General features: G+C 43.3%; 1 protein-coding gene across 4 annotated transcripts in view; it reads left to right on the forward strand.

Moving 5' to 3' along the window:
* Positions 1 to 22,465, forward strand: part of MAMLD1 (mastermind like domain containing 1) — a 306,554-nt gene that overhangs the window by 159,842 nt on the left and 124,247 nt on the right. For 2 of the 4 annotated variants that reach the window (XM_078688642.1, XM_078688640.1), the window contains exon 2: positions 2,534 to 4,198. In XM_078688642.1, coding sequence (XP_078544768.1) covers positions 2,534 to 4,198 — 1,665 coding nt within the window. Of the gene's footprint in view, positions 1 to 2,533; positions 4,208 to 22,465 lie in introns of all 4 variants that reach the window. The other 2 variants (XM_078688639.1, XM_078688641.1) reach the window with 1 other exon arrangement.

Genomic DNA, 22,465 nt, shown 5'->3' on the forward strand with positions numbered 1-22,465 from the left:
TTCTGCCTCCAGCAACAATAGGAAGCAGGCAGCGTTCCTCCCCTAAGCCAATCACAACACTGCAATGGCAGCGTTGTGATTAGTTGGGACGGTGCACAGCCAGGCACCTATGGAGAGGTCATTTTCTTCATGTAGGCTGCATGCAGCCTACATGGAGAAAAGGCAAAGTGCGCATTACTGGTTTGGTCAGCACCAGAGGGCCAACATAACAGTCAGCGCACTCACCAGTGGGCAAGCCACTCCTCCCCTGCCCTAGAGCAGACCCGCCCACCTGCCCACCACCAACTAAACCCTTCTGCTTTCTCGCAGTACGAGAAGCAGAAACATAAAATGGTAGTTTTATCATTTTATGTTTCTGCTTCTCGCACTGCTAGAAAGCAGTGGGGCAACGCTCCCCTGCCCTAGTGGAGGAGCCGCCCCTGGTCAGATGGATTTTTCACAAGGGGTAGAATAAGCTTCCAATGGCCAATGTGTTGTGTTGTGGCATGGCCTGTCCTAGCTTCCACTGCAACTTGATCTAAACCCAACTTTTTATGTATCCACTGGGGTGTAGCTTAAGGGGATGTTTGGGGTGTTGCACCCCCCAATAAATGTATTTCCTCGTAAGTAGTTGGGTATAGGTGCTTTCAGTCGGGTATGGCGAGGTGTTTGTCAGAGTTCACCTGGAAGTTTTACTTACAGACACAAACACAATCTCTCCCTCTGTCTATTTTATAAGTCCTCAAAAATGCTGGTTGTTTTACAAAATATTTCATTTTCTCTGACTTAGTACTCCTCACAATCTGCATTCCTCTCCATTTCCTAGTACTCCTCACAGTCTGCATTCCTCTCCCTTTCCATTGCCCCTGAAGCCCCTCTCATGCGTCCATGTTGCCATTAACATTATATGCCAACGTGGTTGTTGGAAAATCTGAAGCTCACCCCTCCCCCCCAATCCTACTGACCAAGCTACACCCCTGTGTATCCAGAGCAGTCCCAGATTTCTCAATGTAATCTGTAGCCTCCAGCAGTGCAACCCAAGTTACGTCAACCTTCCAGTTCTTACTTGACAGCCACCAGCAAAGAGTTTGGCCCATCTCTGCTTCTTCCCCTTGTTCGTTTCACTGACTGACCTGCAGGGCATAAAGAAAGAAGTGTTTGTGCTCTCCTTCGTGACGAGCCTTATGTTGTGGCGCAGGTGGCAGAAGACGAGAGATGTTGGCGGCTAGAGACTGAGACTGATCATGCAAATGGAAGGTTGGGAGGCAAATACAGTTCAGGTGATGCTCTTAGGCATTTGGCCTGAACCAGTAGAAATCTACTTGGAGAAAAGTCACCAAGTCAACACCCATCTTAAGTAGTGGTTTTATGGCGATACCATCATCAGTCTGTTCAATGTCCTCATGATCACCCTCCTAGGGCAAAAAGATCAACTCATAGAGAATCCACTCTGTATTGCAAAAGTTATTAATCACTCACTCAGGGTTTTTGTAAAGCATGAATAATCACTCGTTAGGGTCTCAAAGTGCTGGTGGGGAGGGCGGGGGTCTGCTATTCGGTCTAAGAGCCAGGTCTTCAGGTCCTTCCTGAATTGGGGCAGTGATGGTGATTGCCTGAGATGCAGAGGCAGGGAGTCCAGGTCTTCGCAATGAGGTAGGAGAAGGATCTTCCTCCAGCCGAGGTCTTGCGGATCCGTGGAACAGTGGGCGGGGCCAGTTGGGCAGAACGGAGATTTCTGGTGGGAGTGTAGACGGAGACGTGATGGTTGAGGTATGCAGGTCCTGTGTTGTGAAGGGCTTTATAGGCATGCGTGAGGAGCTTGAAGGTGACTCTTTTGTTGATCAGGAGCCAGTGAAGGTTTCTCAGGTTAACGGCACTGAGAGCTTTTAAATAAAACGAGACATAAATACATTTACTTTATCATGACAGTCAAACAACGCAATTCAGTTAGCATTTTTTGTTACACTTTTTGTGGCAGAATCGCACAACATGCTAAAACCTTATGGACACAGTGGGGCTGCTTTTACACCAGCCTCTTATTTACCAGTGTGAAATTGAGATATCTTAGGTTCAACTTGTTGTTAGGTCTCTTTCTATAACGTGCTACCTTTTTTCCTGACCTTACACTGAGCAAATTCTCTTCAAGTGTCCAGGTTTAGGGATAAGCGTTCCAAAATACCTGTAGTCCTTAAACTGGGAGCAGAAACTGATGAAAAATGCCAATTGTGAAACAACACATGAGAGGTTTTTTTTAAATTACAGTGAAAGAACTAAGAACTAGAGGCAAATTTATGAACTCACATCCTTCATTGTGTCTGAGTACTGGCAAGGCCACTTGCCAGAAATTCCATAAATAGTATGATGAATAATATGCATTTAATTGTCGTTTTCAATTAATTATAATATCAATTATATAGGAGTATAGAAAGAGGTCACATGTTTGTTTGCTTATGCCGTTGTTTGGTGGTATTAATAACATATGTGAGCAGTCAAAATATGTTCTGCCTAATTTGAATGTCTATTTAATGCTAATAATGATGTCTTTGATTCACAGTTACAAGGATCCATAAAGAGAAAAATCGACGATGACAGCTCCCCTGTTTCCGGCGGCATTCCCGATGTTCTTTTCCCAAGTAACAATAAGAGACTCTGCCTTGATGATGTTACTCTTTCCATGGGTCAAGCCCAAGGCGCGAGTCCAAGTATGTCATGCTCAGAAATGCAGCACTCACCCTTTTCCAGCAACCACAGTACTCCATCAGTGGGAGTCACTGGCCATTCGGTGCTGCTTGAAAACAATCACATGAACGGCAGCGGCATCGGTTCTCCATTTTCAGTGGTGCCAAATGCAGGAATGGGCCCAAAGGGGGCGGTCGATGAGCACAACAGCATCGTTCCTTATGACGACAAGGGCAACAATTTGCAATCGATGGATCAGGACCTGCAGGACCTATTGGAGGAGCTGACAAAGATGCCAGACCCTTCTCCCAATGAGCTGGATCTGGACAAGATTTTGGACAGCAAACAATCAGATCCTCTCTGTATGAGTCATCCACAGGCGAACATCAGTACCACATCGAAATCATCTCCGCAAACATCTCACCTCGAGAACCACTTGACAAGCAAGGACTTTTCTCCAGGTTGCAACCCATTAGGGGCTGGATCGCCACAAATGAGACCGTCGTCTGCTGGTACCAAATATTCTGTCCAGCCATCAAGCAAACCTATTCCTCCACCCGTACAGAATAAGAGTCAACTTCCTGTGAACATGCCTAACATGCCAGGTTCAAACTGGCATGCACAACAGTTGAAGCAATTGGCTGCAAGTAAGCAGATATCTTCGACCAAACAACAGCAAGTACAGGGCCCGACCTGGCCGAGCATGTCTCCTCCAGGTCTGTCTCCTCCTTACAGGGCAGGATCATCCCCACATCACCAACCTTTCAGCCCTCAAAATGTCATTGCTGGCAGCTTACAGGGCAACAATATTCAGAGTCCACAAAACACTTTATTGTCGAGCATTACTTCCACCAACAACTCTTCCAGCGGCCCATCTCCTCCGTATGGATCGGAGAAGCTTTCCAGCCCAGCTGTGAATCAACAACCTTTCAGCCCTCAAAATTCCATGTTAACGAACATGGCACCTGCCAGCATCCCAGCAAATAGCATCAAAAGTCCACAGGGCAACTTGGTTTCCAATATAACATCCAGCAGTACTGGGCCCTCGCCTCCTTATCCGCCTGAAAAACTCTCAAGCCCAGCAGTGCATCAACAGCCATTTAGCCCTCAAAATAGTCTGCTGTCAAACATCACTCCTTCCAGCAACCCCACAAGTATGCAAAGTTCTCTCTATAAGTCAATGACTGCAAATCAATCGAAAAGTATGAACATGATCATGCAGCAGTCGTCAAACGGGTTGCAGACCAGTTTGGTGAGCGAGAATACAGTCCCTCAAGATCAGTTTTCCTTTAATAACACCAAACCACTATCCCATTTTGCTCCAGAGTCAGCTCAAAAGATGAATATGCCGGCAAACTCACGACAGCAGTCGCTAATTCACTATCTTCAACAACAACAGCAGCAGCAACAACAGGTGGCCCCAGTGACGCAGCAGTCCCAACAAGCCAGCAACACTCAGTTTCTGCAGCAACAGCTTCGCCAATTAATGCAACCACAAGGGATGCCAAGACACTTGCAGCAAACTGGACTACCTTCCCAGGTACGACAGGTGAGCATTTTTTCTTTCCTGAGTGTGACGTATTGTAGTGGAAATTCCACAGCAGCCACAGTAAGGCTCATATCAGTGTAATGGCAGCCGTGGCCCGTGCGGGTAAGAGCGGCGGGCGGTGGAGCTTGGTTGGGGGGGGGGGGGGGGGTTTCGACAGATGACCACGAGGGAAAATTAAATAAATAATTAATTTTCTCTTGTCTGTCGAAATCCCCCCTCAACCAGCCCCACCGCTCTTATCTGCACGGCCCGCCGCTGTGTAATGGGTTTGGTAGGACTGTTCTGTTGTCACCTCTTTGAGGATAATTTTGGAGGATGGCTCGAGTAAAAACAATTGGGTCCAAGTTAATGCTTTGGAAGAAGATTCTAATAACTGTGCAAGAAGATGAGTGCTAGACGAGAGGGTCTCTTTTACAAATAATCATTTTAGTGGTTTGTTATGGTTCTGCACTCTGAACTAAAACAAAATTACATTTCACTAGACAACATACTAAATTGATCTGATGTAAACTGCCTGTTTTGTGTTAAGTACCAGGGAATACAGAGCACCGGACACATTACTACACGATATGCCACTTGGCGTACCTCTGGTTAAACCATCCCATTGCATTTGTTTGGTGATAATGTTGCATTGTAGTCCTCCAGTTCCAGCTAGTGCTGAGCAGACCCTGGATACGAAGTGATCAGGCTCTTGTTTAGGGTGGACCCCGCAGTCACACCCGCCATGCCCTTAGCCGAGAAGTTTAAAGATGGGCAAGCAGCAAAGCCCAGGGCCCTGTTGCCTACACACTCTATGGGGGCATTACCTAAGATGGTAACTCTTTTGTAAAGCAGGCAAAACAAACTAATGGATTTCATTTATGTATTCATTCATTCATGTATTTATTGGTTATAATTTGTTTTGGTTAATTATAAATCCTTTAAAAAAATCGTAAAAAACCGAACACACTGTACTGTTGCTGAATTATCACTGCTCAACATCAACATCAACTCTTTCAAAAATAAAACCAGTTTATCTGTTTCCTTAAAAGTCTTTACATTTGTCTTTGTCTAGAGCTGAAGTGTACGGGGGTCTGTATCATGATGGTCTACACTGGCTCGGTGCACAGCCGAGCACTTGCGTCTGAGCCCCTGCAGTAGGAAAAGAGAATTTATTGAACCCGATATACCTCTGATCAGGACACAATTTTAGACAGCACAGCTCAAAAACGAAGAGGGGCAACCAGTGCTTAACTTGTAAAAAAAAGAGATGCCTTGGCCCTCATCAGGAGGCCACTTCCGCTTGCACCGCCCATTGCTGCTGACAGCGCTGCCAATGTACCAACACAACTACTAACCATCACACCCAACAAGTGTGACAATTCTGACTATTCCAGACCCCCAAAGCTATAAGAATGGCTTTGGCGGCAGGTATTAGTTAGTTTTAAAGTGCACTGAATTAATCAACAACTGTTGTTATGCTCGTCTCTTAATGAGACAAACATCCCCACCATGCCGCAAACTGTCATAAGTGCCAGTGTTGACAATTAAGTGCCTGTGCACAGCACCGGAAACCACTGGCTCAAATTAAGCACTGGAAACCCTGCTCACTGTTTTCGAGCCGTCCGGTCTGAAAATCAAGCCCTGTCTTGGAGATATGTTGGGATAAAAGATTTCACTTTACACATTGCAGGTGCATAAAAACAGGCGCTCAGCGGTGCACTGAGCTGGCGCAGCTCATCACGATACCGCTCGTGTGTGCAAGTTATTTTACACCCTACTGTGAGATTCAGTGAGTGCAGAAGGAGGTTTTCACTCAGAATGAATGTTGAGTGGTTCGAAAAGGCGGCACTACATTGATTTACTCCTGTCACGTGTGGTGGCTGGGACCCTCACATCGCTAATCTGCCCATCTCAGTTTTACCCCGTGACACACCCCCACCCCCGTGCATTCCTCGCCGAGTGGGTTTTTGTTACTTGTCTCAATACGCTTTGTGTGCATTGTGGAGAGGATTATGTGACATCTCTTTGCTCTGAGCTGTGTTTTTCACTCCAGGAAGCCACAGGAAGCCCCAAAGACCTGGTGAGTCACGCAAACACCGCGTAGGACGCATCTTGGGAACACAAATAGGTTTGCAGAGAAAAAAACAATCTATAAAAAGGAACATCGCATATGTTCCTCAGTTGGGAGTGCGAACGTACACAGTCATGCACCTATGAAGATTCATTGTGATGCATTTACCAACGTCAACCGTTGCACGTTTCTTTTACACACAGGTCTAGGCAGCACTTAGCTCATGATAAAGCATGATAAAGCAGCCATGGCCTTAATCAGGCGTGACAAGCCCACTCACGTACTACAGGGATGTGCTGACTGAACCTAACAGGCTGCTAAACCATTGCAATAAACATTTTCTGAACAATATTCTGTTTCTGAAACTTTTGACCTCCTATAACTTTGTGTTGACCTAATCTGTGTGGTCGTTCTTCGTACAAGCAAACAACACAATGTGTACATCAACGCGTGTTCTCTGATATGTTCCAAAATCTTAATCACTTCCCAGTTTGTCATATTACACATTGGTCTTCTTCACAAACTTCAGAACAATTTTATAAGGTTCTTGAAGAAATACTGCTGTACCTGCCAGCTTCATGACTACATACTTTACTGAGCATTCATTAATTTTTATAAATGTGTTATAAATGCCTGTTCTTTATCAAAATCTGTATGTGAGTCAGTTTCTCATGTAAAATGTGACAGGCGTGTGTATGGCCCATTTTCATTTGTGACAAAGAAATTCACAAAAAGCAACGACCCTGGCCATCTTAATAAAAGACTGAATTATTGCTAGATATAGTAAATAACACTGTGCCAAATGTTTTTAATAGTGTCAGCATTTATGACCATAAACTGTGACAGACTAGAAAATTATAAACTTGGAAAAAAGAACCCCAAAAACTTTTCTATTATTTAAAAAAAAACTTTTTTTACTTGTAGTTGCTCTGCAAAGCCTCGTAAGAAAGGTATGTGAGGGGCGCACTGGTCCATGTTCCTTTCCACAATACAGCAGACCCCCTCTGTGCTTTTACTCATCCTTTCTTTAGAAACTTGAACGCATGTTTGCTGACTTCAAAGTGATGCCCACAACCTCCACTTTCCTTCAAGTGGCGCTGATCATGCGGGTCATGAACAGTATTTGTGACCTGTCTCCCCTGGACAGCAGATTCCAAATTCTTGAATATGTTATTTTGGTTCCCATTCTCCCCTTTCAAAGGATTCATGGCTGGAGCTTATCATCTCCTCAGAGGAATTTAATTGGTTTTAGGGGGGCAGCTAATGCCTTCTTCAGAAGGTTTAAGAGGCACATATTCGTAAGTTGAGGCCACATAATCCCACACTTTTTCTGAGCCTTGTTTCCCACATCTGAGGCTTCTATGTAAGTTGTCTGCTGAACTTTGATCATTTTTGAATGATCACATCCTTCCTTTTTTTTTATCCAGTTCTGATGATATACGTCTTTATTCTGTTGAGATGGGTTGTATGATGTTACAACGCGATCTTTTAGATCGCGGTACATCACAACGCATCTTTTACAATGCAAGTCGTTACCACGACTTGCGCTGTAGGGTGCTGGACTTATGAATAGTAAGATTTACTATTCCAACTCCAGCCTATGTACAGTAGGGAAGGTGTTGGAATAGTAAATCTACTATTCCTTAGTCTAGAGCGCCCTCCAGCGGAAGTCGTGGTAACGACTTGCGTTGTAAAAGACGCGTGGTAATGGCAGCGCGGTGTTTTGACCGCGTTGACATGGATGTTCCCCGTTGAGATGAGGTATGCATTAGAATGTGTATAGTAACTCTATAGCACAAAACCTACCAAAAAACAGCGGAACACAGTACATGATCAAAGACAAGCAAAAAGTCAGTAAATATTAGAGTACCAAAAGACAGCGGAACACAGTACATGATCAAAGACAAGCAAAATGTCAGTAAATAGTTAGAGAAAAAGCTGGGTTGTGAAGGATTAATGTTTTGTGATGCAATGTTCTTAAAAGAGATGAGTCTCAACTCTTTTCTAAATTGGAGCAGCGTTGAGGCGGTCCTGATGGATACGGAGATGTTGTTCCAGATCCTGAGTGTGCAGATAAAAAAAAGTCTGCTGTCTTGTTTTTACTTTTTTGTACTTCTGAGTTTGAAGGTGTCATGGCTGCAGGTGGGCCGAGAACCACCGGAGATGGTGAGCTTGTCTGCAACTGTGTAAATGAAGCATCTGGGTATGAAGTTGGCGTGTGCCGGCAAGTGGAGCCAGTGGAGTTCCATCAGGATGGGGGGGATGTGATAATATTTTTTAAAACCCTGGCTGAGATGTGCTGTGGTGTGTAGGCGATTGTTTTAGAGTAGAACAGCCACGCTTAATTCATTGCTATAAGATGAAGGACAACACATGAAAATTGGAATTACAGACCACACTACTAAGTTTCCATTCTATAAGAATTTTTTGTCTTAGATAGTGCTTGTAAACTTCACCTTGTGCGCTCTTTATCACTAAGAAATGTCCAAGAGATAGTTTCTTACAGGTAACACTCAGTATTCAGGTTACACATCCTTGTTTAATTCTTTATTTGAACCCTACTCTTTAGAATACAATATTCCTGATAAGGAATGGCTTGCAGAGTGGTTTCACAGTCTCATTCCTTTGGCGCACATTATCACCGGCTCAAAGAAATGTCCGAGAAATAGTTACTTACATGTAAAACTAGGTATTCCGGCTGGTTCGCCTATCATAATGCTTTATTTGAACCCTACTCTTTTAAACGCAAAATTTCTAAAGATGAATGACTTTTTCACAATCCACTATTTCCTGGTGTGTTCACCGGCACAGTACGGCAGCTGACTCTAATCCCACCTCTCTCCTTTTTTGATGCTCATATTTTAATTGTTAGACATTATTTCCTGCAGCTATACCTCGTATGTGTTTCCCCCTTTTGTTACTATGCTACACATATTCCTTTTTTTACTAAGCCACATACACGCCTTTGTTACTAAGCCACTCATATGCCTTTCTTACTAAGCCACACATACCCCTTTACTACTATGCAACACATACACCTTTGTTGCTAAGCCACACATACGCCTTTACTACTATGCCACACATACATCTTTGTTACTATGCCACACACATGCCTTTGTTACTAAGCCACACACACATGCCTTTGTTTCTAAGCCACACATACGTGACTTGAGCCTCTTCATTAAATAATAAATGTTCCACAGTTAGCTGCGTTTTCAGCTTTACTAATTATCTTCTCATACAGTCTTTTCTGCCGGAAGTAAAGTGTATGAATTTTAGATTTAAAACATGCATTTTTTAAATCAATGCAAAGTTTTATTGAGCACCTTATAAAAAACGAAAATAAAAATCAATAAACTGCTATGTTAGCTATTAAAACACATCTAACGCTTAACACATCGTGCCCTTCTTGCCAACGCGTCACTTCCTCGTCCCATATACACTAACGTCTCGCACACGGCTGGTAGGTCTAAGTAATTCAGACCATTTAGGAACAGGGACATGCCCTGGGCATCCCTTGGCATTGACTGTCTTTATCTTGCCAAACGTCCATTAAAAGAATGAGTGAATGGTTTTGTTTGCTTCTGCTTGACACGTGCAGCCTGTTTAAATGTGTCTGCTAATCTGTTTGAAGGACCACATTTTTATCTACAGTACCCCAAAAATATAACCTCTTACTACTAACGTTCTGTGGGTCAGTGGCAATCCTGCCGCAGAGAATCTGGCATTAAAATGTAGATTACTGTCTTAAATACAGCCCTGGCACATGAGTTGAAAAATGATCCATTCATTCATCCTCTAAGAGCAAGAAAGGACGGGGTACATTTTAGAGCATGAAAGAAGGCATCCTTCCCTTTCATGTCTGTGGCCCACTGGGACTGTGGGTGAGCATCTGTACCCGCTCCACACTTTACCACCGGGACTGTGGGTGAGCATCTGCCGCTGCTCCACACATCCCGGCCCACCTGCTTCGCCCATTAACCTCATTCTACAGGAAGGTCTCGCCCCTCACCCTTGTGTAGCCATATGCCATCAAAATATTGATTGATCCAGAGCAAACATTTTTAGAGTGAATAGAACAAAGTGGCCTGAAACAAGATAGATCTTAACCATAATGCGTGTTGTAGAAGCGTGCGGTGTGTACATCTGTTGGGTAATCATGTCGCTCTTGGCCCAGGCAGGGCAGCGCTTGTCCATCTGGGTAAAGTGCATGTGTATACATGACAAGCTCATACCTCACACATAAGAGGAGATGTGTGTCATGAAACAATACAACATGAACACAGCCTATTTCGATAAATGTGTAGTTATGGATGATCCCACCATGAAAAATCAAGAGCAGAAAAGATTTTGGACCATTCAAAATTGGTGTTTTACTTAGATATTCGTTGTAAAATCACTTATCTCCTATCATTATAACCAGCCTGATCTAAACAGACAAACTTCCAATGAGTGATATTTTTTAATTTAATTTTGCCACTATTGGTACTGTATTGCACAATTCTCTTATATTTATGTGTGCGTGTCTGGGCTTGTGTGTGTGTGTGCCCGCGCACACTTGTGTGCATGCCCATGCAGTGGAGCGCCACTTTGACTCCTGTTATTTGTGCCTATGTGTTTATGTGTGTGTCTGACTGCATTTGTGTGTGTTGGGTGTGAGTGTTAAATCCAGTGTAAGCAGCACGCTTCTAGATATACACTATGAATTCCTGAGGTCAAATCCAATCCTGTAGGGTTTTGTGAAGTAATATTTCCTTTACACAAAACATTATTTTTTAAACCATTTAAATTACCTTTTTATCCAAGTTTATATCTCACCCTAACCCTAACGACCAAGAATTGCTGGAAATGTATATAGCAACTATAAAAGTTACAATATGATTACATTTCCCCTTTCTCTTTGCACTTCTCCCACTCGTATGTCTTTCTCTTCTGCTGCTGTAAATTCCACATGACTCACAGGCAATTAGATTATTGTTGAACTTTGTACCAAAAAAGTGGTTGCACTAAATATTTGTATCTATAATTTGAATCTTAACCTGTAGTCTCTCCCCATCTCCACAAGATCAATACACTATTTTTAGACTCTGACAAATTAAATCAATTAGGAACCAGTCGGTATTGAACTACAGTTGAAGTACAGACCGCTGACAGTTAAACCCAGATCTGTGACTAGGGGTGAATGTTTGATTTGTTCAGCATTCCGGCCATCATGTATTCTTTTTGCTTGAGCATATCTGTGTGGCAGGAGGAGGCCTCAATGTAGATGTCCAACTGCGGGAATTTCTTGCCAGACATTTCTGGATAACCAGTGGTGAGCTGGACCATTTCAGAAAGAGCAGGTATAACTGGCCTACTGAGGAGCATGTGTGAGCCAATGACTGCGGTCTTCCTCTAGTGATCATAAGGTCAAGGCAGGTTATTAGAATGATCAATGGATGTGCAAAAGACCTCTTATTCAGATCACTTGCTTGGCAAGTTGGCTCATGAAAATTAATTGTAGAAACCCTGAATGACCGACTTAATTCGGGCATTGAGGGCCATCAGTGAGTCGCCGTTGCTGTGGTATTCTGTTGTCCAGTTTATTGTCTTTTACAGCCTGATGTACCATTGTTGCTAGGATTTCAGTTGTCTTTTTCTATTTCTGTTGGATCTAGCCCACAGTGTTTGATAATTAACAGTTTCAGTCAAGTTTCTGAAGGGAGCAGAAATAAGAGATATTTCAGTGTGTTTCTGTGAGCTGTTTTGGGGTTCAAATAGCTAGTGGTAATACCGAGTGCAATTGGCAGGTTAATACTGTGTAATGGATTACTCAAGGTGCAGGGCCAACGATAATTCCGCCACAGAGAGCTCCATTGGATACTTTTCATGGTATACCATACAAACAAGGGTATGTCTAATGCACGCCACAAATTATTTCTGGTTTTTCCTCTGAACCAGAATTTCTCCTTGTGCATAGGAGTAGTACCCATTTTTCCTCCAGAAAGCTATGCCATTGGTTATTGTGGGGCATTGCGCTGAAGTACACAAAAAAGTAATGGATGGAATGCTTGAATAAATCTCAGCCACTGGCAACTTCTCTGCCTATCGTTATTTTGCACATCATGCCACCTCAGTTTGGAGCCGGCCATATTCAAACCAGTCTTGACCCTGCTGCAATATTGCCAGCCCAGCTAAACTGCCAGAACTGCCAGGCCAGGTCCTCTCCGAACTAAAATCCAAGCAACCGAAGACCAATTTCTCCAGATTTCGGGGTCCATATAGTTAAGATCACATTTTTTTTAATTAAGTGCAATGGAGTCCCTAACTGTAAGATGGTCGACATCTGTATTAAAGAAAATTAGCTGCTGGATGTCCAGATGATACAGGACTGAAGATGCATGTAAGTTGACTTCTTGGTAGGAGATGCAAGCCTTTGAATAAGTAGTTTTACCTGTCCCCCCTCACACCCAGTGTCCGCATCTACAAGGTGTTAATTATCACACTCTCTGGGGATTTGGCCTGATTGCATTGTTGGATAACTAAGCCCCCTTGCATCTGCATGAGAAGTTGGTTGTCTTCTAAATGGTGGCCAGGCGAATGGGATATGGTGGTTTTGCAGCTGAATCTTTTCTGGATTCACATGCTGTGCCATATTCCGCCATCTAGTGGTTGAGTCCGGAATTGTTGTACTTATTTTCTCTTTTTTTGTGTTATATTTCTGTTGGTGGGCGTCGACGTACCACCATTTGGTGTCCCCTTGTGACGTCATCATGTTTGTTAGTGTCGGGACAGTTGTCCTGGTTTCAGCAGCAGTTACTTTGTAGCAGATCCACTGGAGCATGTAGAGTTATGAAACTGAGTTTATTTTACAGGTTCCAGGCAACACGCATACCACACACAACAAGAAATGATTCAAACACAGCAAGAGATGGAGGCCGGTCTGCATATTTTACACTCAGATAGACAGCAGGTCTCCAGATATTATTCCAAGATAGCTGCACTTATTCTGCACTCTTTGCAAAGAGTTCATTTAGCACTATGTGCTTGATTCTTCTGAAATTAGGGGACGGACTACAGTAAAAAAAAGATGTTGCACTGTGGAGCCACATATGGCCAGGGTTTAAAGTAGGCGGAGCCTTATCTCAGTGGGGGATAGAGCTGCTCCCAATTATAATCGGCCCTGTGTTCCCACACCGGAACTTCTTGGGTGTGAGACAACCGTACCCCACTTTACTGGCCAGAAAATCTGACCTGTAAAATCACATGAGACTCTCGCCACAAGCCCAGTCAGGCTAGGGGTCTCAGCCCCCGCCCACACTTCCCCCGACACATGTGGGTTGCAAGGGAAAACTCCTCCCTGCCAGCCTCAGCCTGTTCGGTACCCTGATGTTGTTCCCTCCCATCCCCTGTGCGCATGCATTCTCTTCCTTTTACCACCTGCTAACAACAAGTGGTAAACAGAAGTGGATTTGCCTATGGAATGAGAACGCCACATGCAGATTTTGACCTGCTAATTCTGAGTCCTCCAGTTATTCCCTATTTGGGTGTAAATACTCACAGCTGAATTTATGTGGGTAGGATAGCAGCTGAAATGTTATTTCTGGACCCACAGTATCCCCACACATCAATCTGGCACCTCATAATCAGGGCCTACACGCTCTATCGCCAGCCCTTTGTAGCATCTACTTTTTTCCCAGACTTATTTGTATTTTCTTTATTAAATGATTTCAGTAAAAATATTGGCAAGCAACATCATGTGTGTGTGTGTGTGTGTGTGTGTGTGTGTGTGTATCTGTTTGGGTGCATGCTCTCGCACATGCTTATATAGTAGTGGTGTGTCTCTGTCTGTAATTGAGTCAGGAATGTGTTCGTGTGTGTGCATGTTTGCACACACACACACATGTGATGTAGTCAGGATTTGTCTGTTTAGTTGTAATTGTGGATAGTGTGTGTCCCTTGCAAATGACATGGTTGTTTGTGTGTGTTTATGTGCCAGTGCATATGCATATCTGGATAGTTGTTTGTGTCTACTGTAGATGTAGTTGTGTTGGGTGTATGGATGGGTATTTTGCATTTTCCTCTGCATTTGTTTGTGTAAGTGTGTATTTAAACAGCAGCGTGCCTCTCCTCGCTGTATCTTTGTGCCAGTGTGTCCACAGGTACACGCACCCAGTCATTTGTGGGGAGAGGGCAGGCCGCCTCTTGGTTTTAATACGCAGTATTTTTGCAGGCAGGCAGCTCTGTGGGGATGTGGAATGTGAGTGGTTGCCGGTGCAGGAAACGCACAAAGGGCATGAAACGTGGTCCCCTTAGCAGGCAGAAGAACACTGGCAGGGGAGCAGCTGTTGTGACACAGACCTAAGGCTTTTAGGCAGATTTTTTTCCGAGCAGTACACGCACCGAACATGAAATAACCGACTGTAGAAAAACAGAGAGATGGAAAACGTGAGAGAGGGTTCAGCGTACACGGCGCACGCGTCTGCGTCTAAAGACGTGATGTTTGTTCGGCAATTAGTGAGTGTGACAGCGTGTAGTCGCTGTGGTGACAGGCACTGATGTTGCCGCTGACAGCCGACGCTGTTTGAGACGGTCCCTTCAAGCTTTGAGCTTATTTTGATACTCTCGACAATAATAACCACCCCCTTAGGATACTTTCCTGTCGTCGGTCATTATGCCGTTTCCCCCCTCTTTCGTGGTGTAACCCACAAACAACCCCTCTACTATCCCTCTGAACATGGTAAGGCGTCCAGAATTCTTGGGATTTGCGCCATAACTGCCCAGCAATTAGCAGGGCCACTGAACGTATGTGGTTGTGGCCTACTACATTGTGCAGCAGAGGTAGCTAAAGTGTGCAACAAGAAAAAATCAATTATGCGGTGTAATGCAAATAAGCAGGACTGAATTTATGTGGTAGGGGACGACTAAATTGTGCTGCAGAGTTAGCTAAAATATGCAACAAGAACAGCAAATTATGCGGTGTAATGCGGCACCTTTTGAGTTAGTATTACGTCATTGTTTTTTTTATTTTTTACACGTTAACACTATCTGGGCAAAGGTTTTACCTCATTAGTACCACTTTGACACCCAAATACATAAATAACTAGAACAAGTTCATCTTTGAAAAGGATCTTCCACTGCGTGGCAATATGGACTACTGAATTCTTAGTATCTTTAGATTCATTTGATCTAGAAACGATTTTTTTTGCTTGGATCTTCAGATTATGCAGCAGATGATGGATTAGGTGGCTAATGTGGTAAATCAATAATTATGAGGGAAAAAGGCAATTTCTGTTTTTATCCACATTTAAAAATAAATACAGACTGGAAAATAACTGGTTTTCGGTCTATATTTATTTGTAAAATTCAATAAAACGCAAAACAGAGAGCCTTAACTATCAATTTTTCTACATTTAATTCTACTAATCTATTCATTTATTTTTAGTATTCTTTGTGATCTGTCATGGTAAAATATTTCATTGTGTTTTCTGTCATTTGTTTGTTTGTTTTACGTGACTATGTAAATAAAGTACTCCTAAATTATCTAAGCCTGGGTCTTGTAAGGGCTAAACAAAACCACAAATACATTTAAAAACCCTAATTGGAAGGCCCTTAGAGCCGCTAGCCCCATGCTCTCTGCGCGTCTTTGATAGATAAAACAGTTAAGGATTAGGCGGGATCCAGTATAGTTGTACAACACGCAGCAGCACCGCCCGGCCCACCTTCTTAAATTATTTTTTCTCTAATCTTCTAAAGCCACCTCCCTTGATGAAGACCTTACTACAAGACTGGTAGATTTTAATTATTTCCACATCTGAAACAACCAGAGTCCAGAAGGGCCGTGCATTGGATTGGGTGCGTGCTGCAGCAGAGCTCACACTAGTCAGAGTTATTGATCCGCTCCAAAAAGGGCTTCCTTGCTCTCACAGCCTACAGCAGTGACTTCCATTTCTTTTATTGTCTTTCGGGCAGGCCTGACCCCAGAGATTAGATGAGTGCTTTACACAGCAACAAGAATACGTCACGACGAAGCGTTATATACGTGATACAACACAGTGCAATGTTTGGTTGCATTGTATGTGCCGGATATTGACACGGGGCCTGGCTTTTGCATTTCCACCCAAAAAGATGCTTTGTCGTATTCTCTCTAGGAGGAAAGATCTAATGTATACGTTTAATTATTAAGGCCTTTGTGAGGGAAAAACACCTTGATTAACATGCTGCAGAAAATGAGATATTTTTTTTTTCCTCACGGAAAGGCTTTCATGGGAGAGCAGAGCATTTGAAGAGAAGCAGCAGCCTCCGGGCAAAGTCAGCGCTTTTAAATAGGTGAATGGGGGTTGTAGGCGATGAATCACAGCTACTAAAGGAAATGCATGTTAGCTCGGAGCCTGACCTTTCCTCGCCCGCCCACTTCTCCCCGCTGATGTGGAAACATCTCCCTCCACCATTATTTCGATGCGCCTGTTTATGAGGCGGCTGCGTCAAGGCCCCGTGGTCCGACGAGTGTCGCCGCAGATGAGAGCTGTGAAAAGTTACGGCGCCGGCATTCGCAAACAGAACGGACGACACAGCTTTTGAATAGAGCACTTGCTGCAGAAATGTTGTGGCTTCGGAGCGCTGCAAATAACCGGTGCTATTATTATGATCCGGTGTGCCAGTACGCATGTTGTCTAAGTCGGGTGACTAGGCACTGAGCCAGGCCTGAATGGATTCAGACGTGTGACCTCTGGTTTTACAGATGTCAGGCGCGAGTGCTTATCTCGCTGCTTTGTTGCATAACTGGGTTTACTGCCGTGACGTCACGAGTGGAAGAACAAAAGCGTATATTTTCAAACAGTATCTGATTGGAGTGTTTCGCATCTGCATGTTTTTGTAGACCATAGTTAAGATTGATCCTGTTTGCTTTATGTTGTTATGCTTAAGGTGTGTTGTGTATTTTTGGTGTCTATTGCCATAAACCCTTTTTGAAAATAAATTCTTTTTTTTAAAATTATTTAAAATGTGCCCCTTTGCTCACTGAGTTATCTTTTTTTTGTTCTTGAGTTTAGTGTGCCCTGTTGCACTTCCATGTTGAGTCATCCCAAGCGCTTCTGGGCAAAAATAACACACTCACCCCCTTTAAAATGGCACCTTTTTGCCCCGTTGAAAGTTAGCAATATGATTCAGATGAAGACCAAGGCGCTCTAAACAGAAATGGTGTGATTGTTACTCAGGGTGATTTTAAAGGGAGAAGCCCTCCACAGTTAGCCAACAGGTTTCCGTATTGTCTATGCTTTTTAAAAAGCTGATAAATAACCTGTGCATTTCATCCGGTGTATAGTTTATTTTCCCGTGCAATTTGAGGACGCTTCTTAGGAAGGCTCTTCAAAGGTTCCTCAAATCAAGTCCACATTGGCCACAAAGTGGAGTCAAAGCTGGTGTCTTTCAGCTTTTCTAAGTAATACCTAATTTTAAAATTATTTAGTTCCCTCTACCTTTCCAGGCTCATCTGGTCCCACTGTTTTCCCATCATAAGGCTACAAGTTCTAGCGCAACTATCTGTGCAGTTTTGCTGCCGTTCTCCACCCTGCCACGTGTTTTGATGTGGTTGCTTTGGGTTTCTGTTTATGACTCCAGTGTGGTGGACTTAATCCTATATTGTTAGCTCAACTGGTTTGTATTTTTCCTGATATCTTTTATGCATTTTTCGTTTCTCTATTCAGTCTCACCATTAAAGTTCTGTGTTTCCTCCTTAAATGGTTATAATCACTATGCTTCCAGTGGCGGCCGGTGAACTTTGAAACAAGTGGGCCGTAATGCCTACCCCAATTTGAAGTGAGCAAGTCCAGTTCCCTTATCGGTCATCTTAGTGGGTGGGTGGGTGAATGTGACCTATGGAATAAAAAAAAGAGGATATCAAGCTGTACATATCGTGGCAAATTTCTCCAAAGACATTAATTAGTAAACAGATTTTACAAGCAATTGTGTGAAGGAACTTTTAAAATATGCTAATACTTCAGGGTCTCACATGTGATTGAGTATGCCCATTAAAAATTAGGGGAACACTACCATCACATAGACATACCTTCACAGAGTGAATACCTTCACAGCGAATTGAACATGCAGAAGGCGGTAAGGCTTCCAGTGTATGGGAGGGTTTTTTTCATTTGGGATTTGATGTGGATAAGAAAGTATTTTGCCTGATGTCACAACTATATGATGTTTTAAGTTCAGGCACATCTAGATTGTCCTGTTACCAATCTTCCTGTATGATGTGGCATCATTGTGGACTGCTGCGTTGGCCTGTATATAATCAGATCAGTGATCTAGTAGAATAGTCAACCCAGGTGAGATGTAGACAAACAGCAGTTAGAAAGATGTTTGGTGGTTAACAGCGATTGTACCTATAGCATCTTTTGAAGCGGAGGGAGGATCGACTGAGAGCAGCTCTCTTCTCAGTTAATACTCTATACATTAGAAAGTGCAAGATTTCCTAATCTCATTTGACTTCTTTCATATCTTATGCACCTTTAAGTGTGCATCATGTATGTTGACCTATGGCTGAATGGTCACCAGCAGTATTTTGGACTTTAACCGAATTCTACCATGAAGGCCCTAATCTTTAGAGGAGGCATCAAGTGGAAGAGACATCAGTAGAGTGACTAAGCTGTAAATATATTAAAATGAAACAGATCTCTAGGCAACGGGACTTAAGGAGCTTGGGATGGTATTAGTCGGATGCTCCGGCAAAAAAAAATGAGGCGAATAGTGTATGTGAATCCAAGAATGCACAATGTTCCAAGAGGGTTGGTAGCACTGGCACCGCAGTTCTGTGCTAGTCTGGTATAAAGGCGGGCTAGGTGGCAGTGGTATAGGTATTCCACACTTTAACCTAGTAAAGGATCACTAAGTCCAAACAAACAACGTTAATGGTGCTTACTGGGCAATTTACACCATGCCACCCAAGTGGCATACATTTCTGGTTTATATCCACACCTAACATTTGCTCCTTACACTGGGCATGCATTTTGCAATGATTAACAATACTCAACTGGGAGCAAAGTTTGTTTCCTTTACTTCCTTTATTTTCTTCTTCCGCCTACTCTTCAAGTGTGATTACTATTTTCTATGGGGTTTTCTCTCTTCCTGTGTGACACAATATATTCTCATTCACTTTTTCTCCCACAAATGGGATCTCTATTTTTACATCTAGATCCTTTTGGGATCTGGCCTATTAGCTGTGTGGCTATGGTCCTGAGACACGGCGTTCTACATAATATATTCGCTCTAACATGTAGGCATGTGGGGAGCACTGGATACACTACCTCTATTGATAAAGATATTTCTACATATGTATTTATTGTTATCAACCGGCTTGAAAAAGTTGTTAAAAGACGAAACACGTGTCGGCAGTCCTTGATGTATGCAAGACCAAGTTGGACCATTGAAATATCGACAATAAAAGGACCTGTATTCTTTGTTGCAGACCCACAAAGACTTTGGAGTGCTCTGGGCATTATTGTATAAAGGCAAGATAGTTTGCCTACAATTAAAGCATAATGCTGCGAAAAGACCACACACTATGATCACGAACGGACGTACATTGACATCACAATGTTTTCTTCATCTTTGAACAGTTAGCATCTTTATCATCTCTGCTGGACATTAAACATTACCACTTGCAAGATGGCGTGGTCCCTTTAGTTGGCTTGTGTTTTCTTTCTTCAAAGTGAGGCTATTCCAACATCCTTAAGGGGAGACGGCCACTACAAAGCGGTCTGATGAACAGATCCAGTAGAAATGCACTGACTGGAGTAGGCTGATCTCATTAACCATGGAGGACAAGTGTCTACCACACTGCTGGATATTTATATTACTTCAGTTTCCGAGCTCTATCTTTAGCACATGAAGCCTTGAAGGCTTCTAATTTGGCACACATTACTACTTACTAGGTCCAGGCTTTGTTAAAGGTTCCCTGACAGCAGAATAATTCTGACTAATAAACTGCTCTATTTTTTTGGCAGAGTCCTTAGAAGGGGCATCAAATAGAAATTTAAAAGTTAGAAATTAATTTCTTATTTTACAAATCTCAATAGCCAGTCTGCTTAAGTGGTTAGGGAGGTGTATTTGGTAGAGTTTTTGGGCAAACATGTCCCTGTTTTATACATTTTAACTCAGTAAAGTGACGTGCCCACCAGACCATGGTTTTTACCATACTCTGTCTAGATGTTGAGTTGAAATTCTGGAAAATGTACTCTGCAATATTTCGGTGAGGGTTAAGACTGGTCTTTCTATGTGTGGCATGTTTGCCAACTTGCCACACTAAATCTCTTTTGACAGGTAGGCTTGTATGGTGTTGGGCATTTGACAAAAGTGGTGTGTGTGAGGATGTGTGTGTGCGCATGTTTAGGTTGGTGAGGTTGGGTTTCTGTGTTTGTGTGAAGGTAGCTGTGTGTTTGGGTTGGTGGGTGTGTTCCAAGAATCACCAATTATTTGTTTCTGCTCTAGCCAAAAGTGCTTTAAGTGGATTAATCCTGATGACATGCATTACCAGACCTGCCAACGTCAAAAAGTAAATTTACTCTGAGAAGGGACTGGGCTTCGGAGGGAGCAGGATTCAGAATGAGAGACACTTGTGCCCCCTTGCCTGCCAAACCTCCCTCCTCCCCAAAAAATAAATCTTGCGGAGATTGCCTCCGAGGTCCTGAGGTGCATTCACACATTTTAAAGTACATCAGCTGCTTGGAGCCTCTAAAGACAAAGTAAAAACCCACTCAGTGCAGGGGTTTCCAGGTCATCTTCTCTGCAACGTTGGGATGTTGTCTCTTCACTGTGGCCGTATGATTGGAGCTGATATTGCATGAGACATAGAGTGACACCACGAGTTGGCAAATCTGTATTACAGTATCTGGCATCAAGTTGGATTACCAGAGCTGTATCAAGATACACCAAACGAGTAACTTAAAATTCAGCAAACCTGACCCCACATAGTGAATAGTAAGCAGATGCATCTAATCAATTCATTTGGATGTGGTTGTGACAGCTGAGGATGACTTTGCTGTTTAAGGCACTTTTTATCAAAAATTCTCTACTTCTGTGTTGTAATTAGTAGTACATACTACTTTGCCATAGGATAAAAACAGATCATTTGGTTGATTTTATCAGTCCAGACATCTAAAGACACTACACTATGGCTTACAGGAGAAGACTGATGAAACGGCAGAAGACTGGTGATGTGACTCAAGTTAACACAAATGGGTGACAGATGCGCCCCTCTCACTATCACTATGACAGGCGGCAGTAATTTTACAGCGGCCATGGAAACATGGTGACTGGATGTTATGTTATAAAATTTTATAGAGCGCGCAGCTGCCCCAGCGAAGGGGCGTCCCGGCGCTAAACTCCAAAGCAGAAAAAGAACCACGAGCGAAGTCGTGGATGAGCGTCTCCAGCAAAATATTTACAGAAATAGATGAGTTTTTATAGCTTTCCTGAAAACAGACAGACTTTGTATTTCTCTAATGTAGGAGGGAAGAGCGTTCCAAGCTTTAGCTGCCAGGAAGCGAAAAGAACGTCCTCCCGCTCTACTACGTTTGACCCGAGGCACTTCTACCAAATTTTGGCCAGCAGAGCGTAATGTACGCAAAGGAGCATACAAGTTCAGAAGCGGCAGAGCATCTTGGGAGTAGTCAGTCTTAAGATTTTAAACGAAATACAGAGAGTCTTAAACTGTATTCGTTGGGCTACGGGTAGCCAGTGGAGCCTTCGGATGGTCGCAGAAATCAGGCTGAATTTAGGCAGGCCTACTAGAACTCTAGCCGCTGCATTTTGAATGCGTTGCATTCAAATGATTTCTGCCTGATTTACACCCAGCAGTAATGAGCAGGCATAGTCAAGCCTAGACATCACTGTGGCCTGGATTATCATCTGCCTGGTCTCAGAGTCAAAAAAATTTAAGACAGGTTTCAGACTACGCAGGATGCCAAAACAAGTGGCGGCAACTTTCTTTGTATGGGTGGAAAAGCTAAGAGTCGAATCTAGCCAGACTCCGAGATTTTTCACTTCTGTCTTCGGTTCCGGAGCCTTCCCCAAAGTAGCTGGCCACCAATGGTCTCCCCATAAATAGGTGTTCCTACCAACCAGTAGAACCTCAGTCTTGGCCGCGTTAAGCTGTAAGCAATTGGCTGTCAACCAGTCAGCCACTGCAGACAGCCCGGCTCTAAATCTGACATGATCTCCAGTTG

This window comes from Lissotriton helveticus, chromosome 4_1 (assembly GCF_964261635.1).
Source record: "Lissotriton helveticus chromosome 4_1, aLisHel1.1, whole genome shotgun sequence".
In the NCBI taxonomy this organism is placed as follows: Eukaryota; Metazoa; Chordata; class Amphibia; order Caudata; family Salamandridae; genus Lissotriton; species Lissotriton helveticus.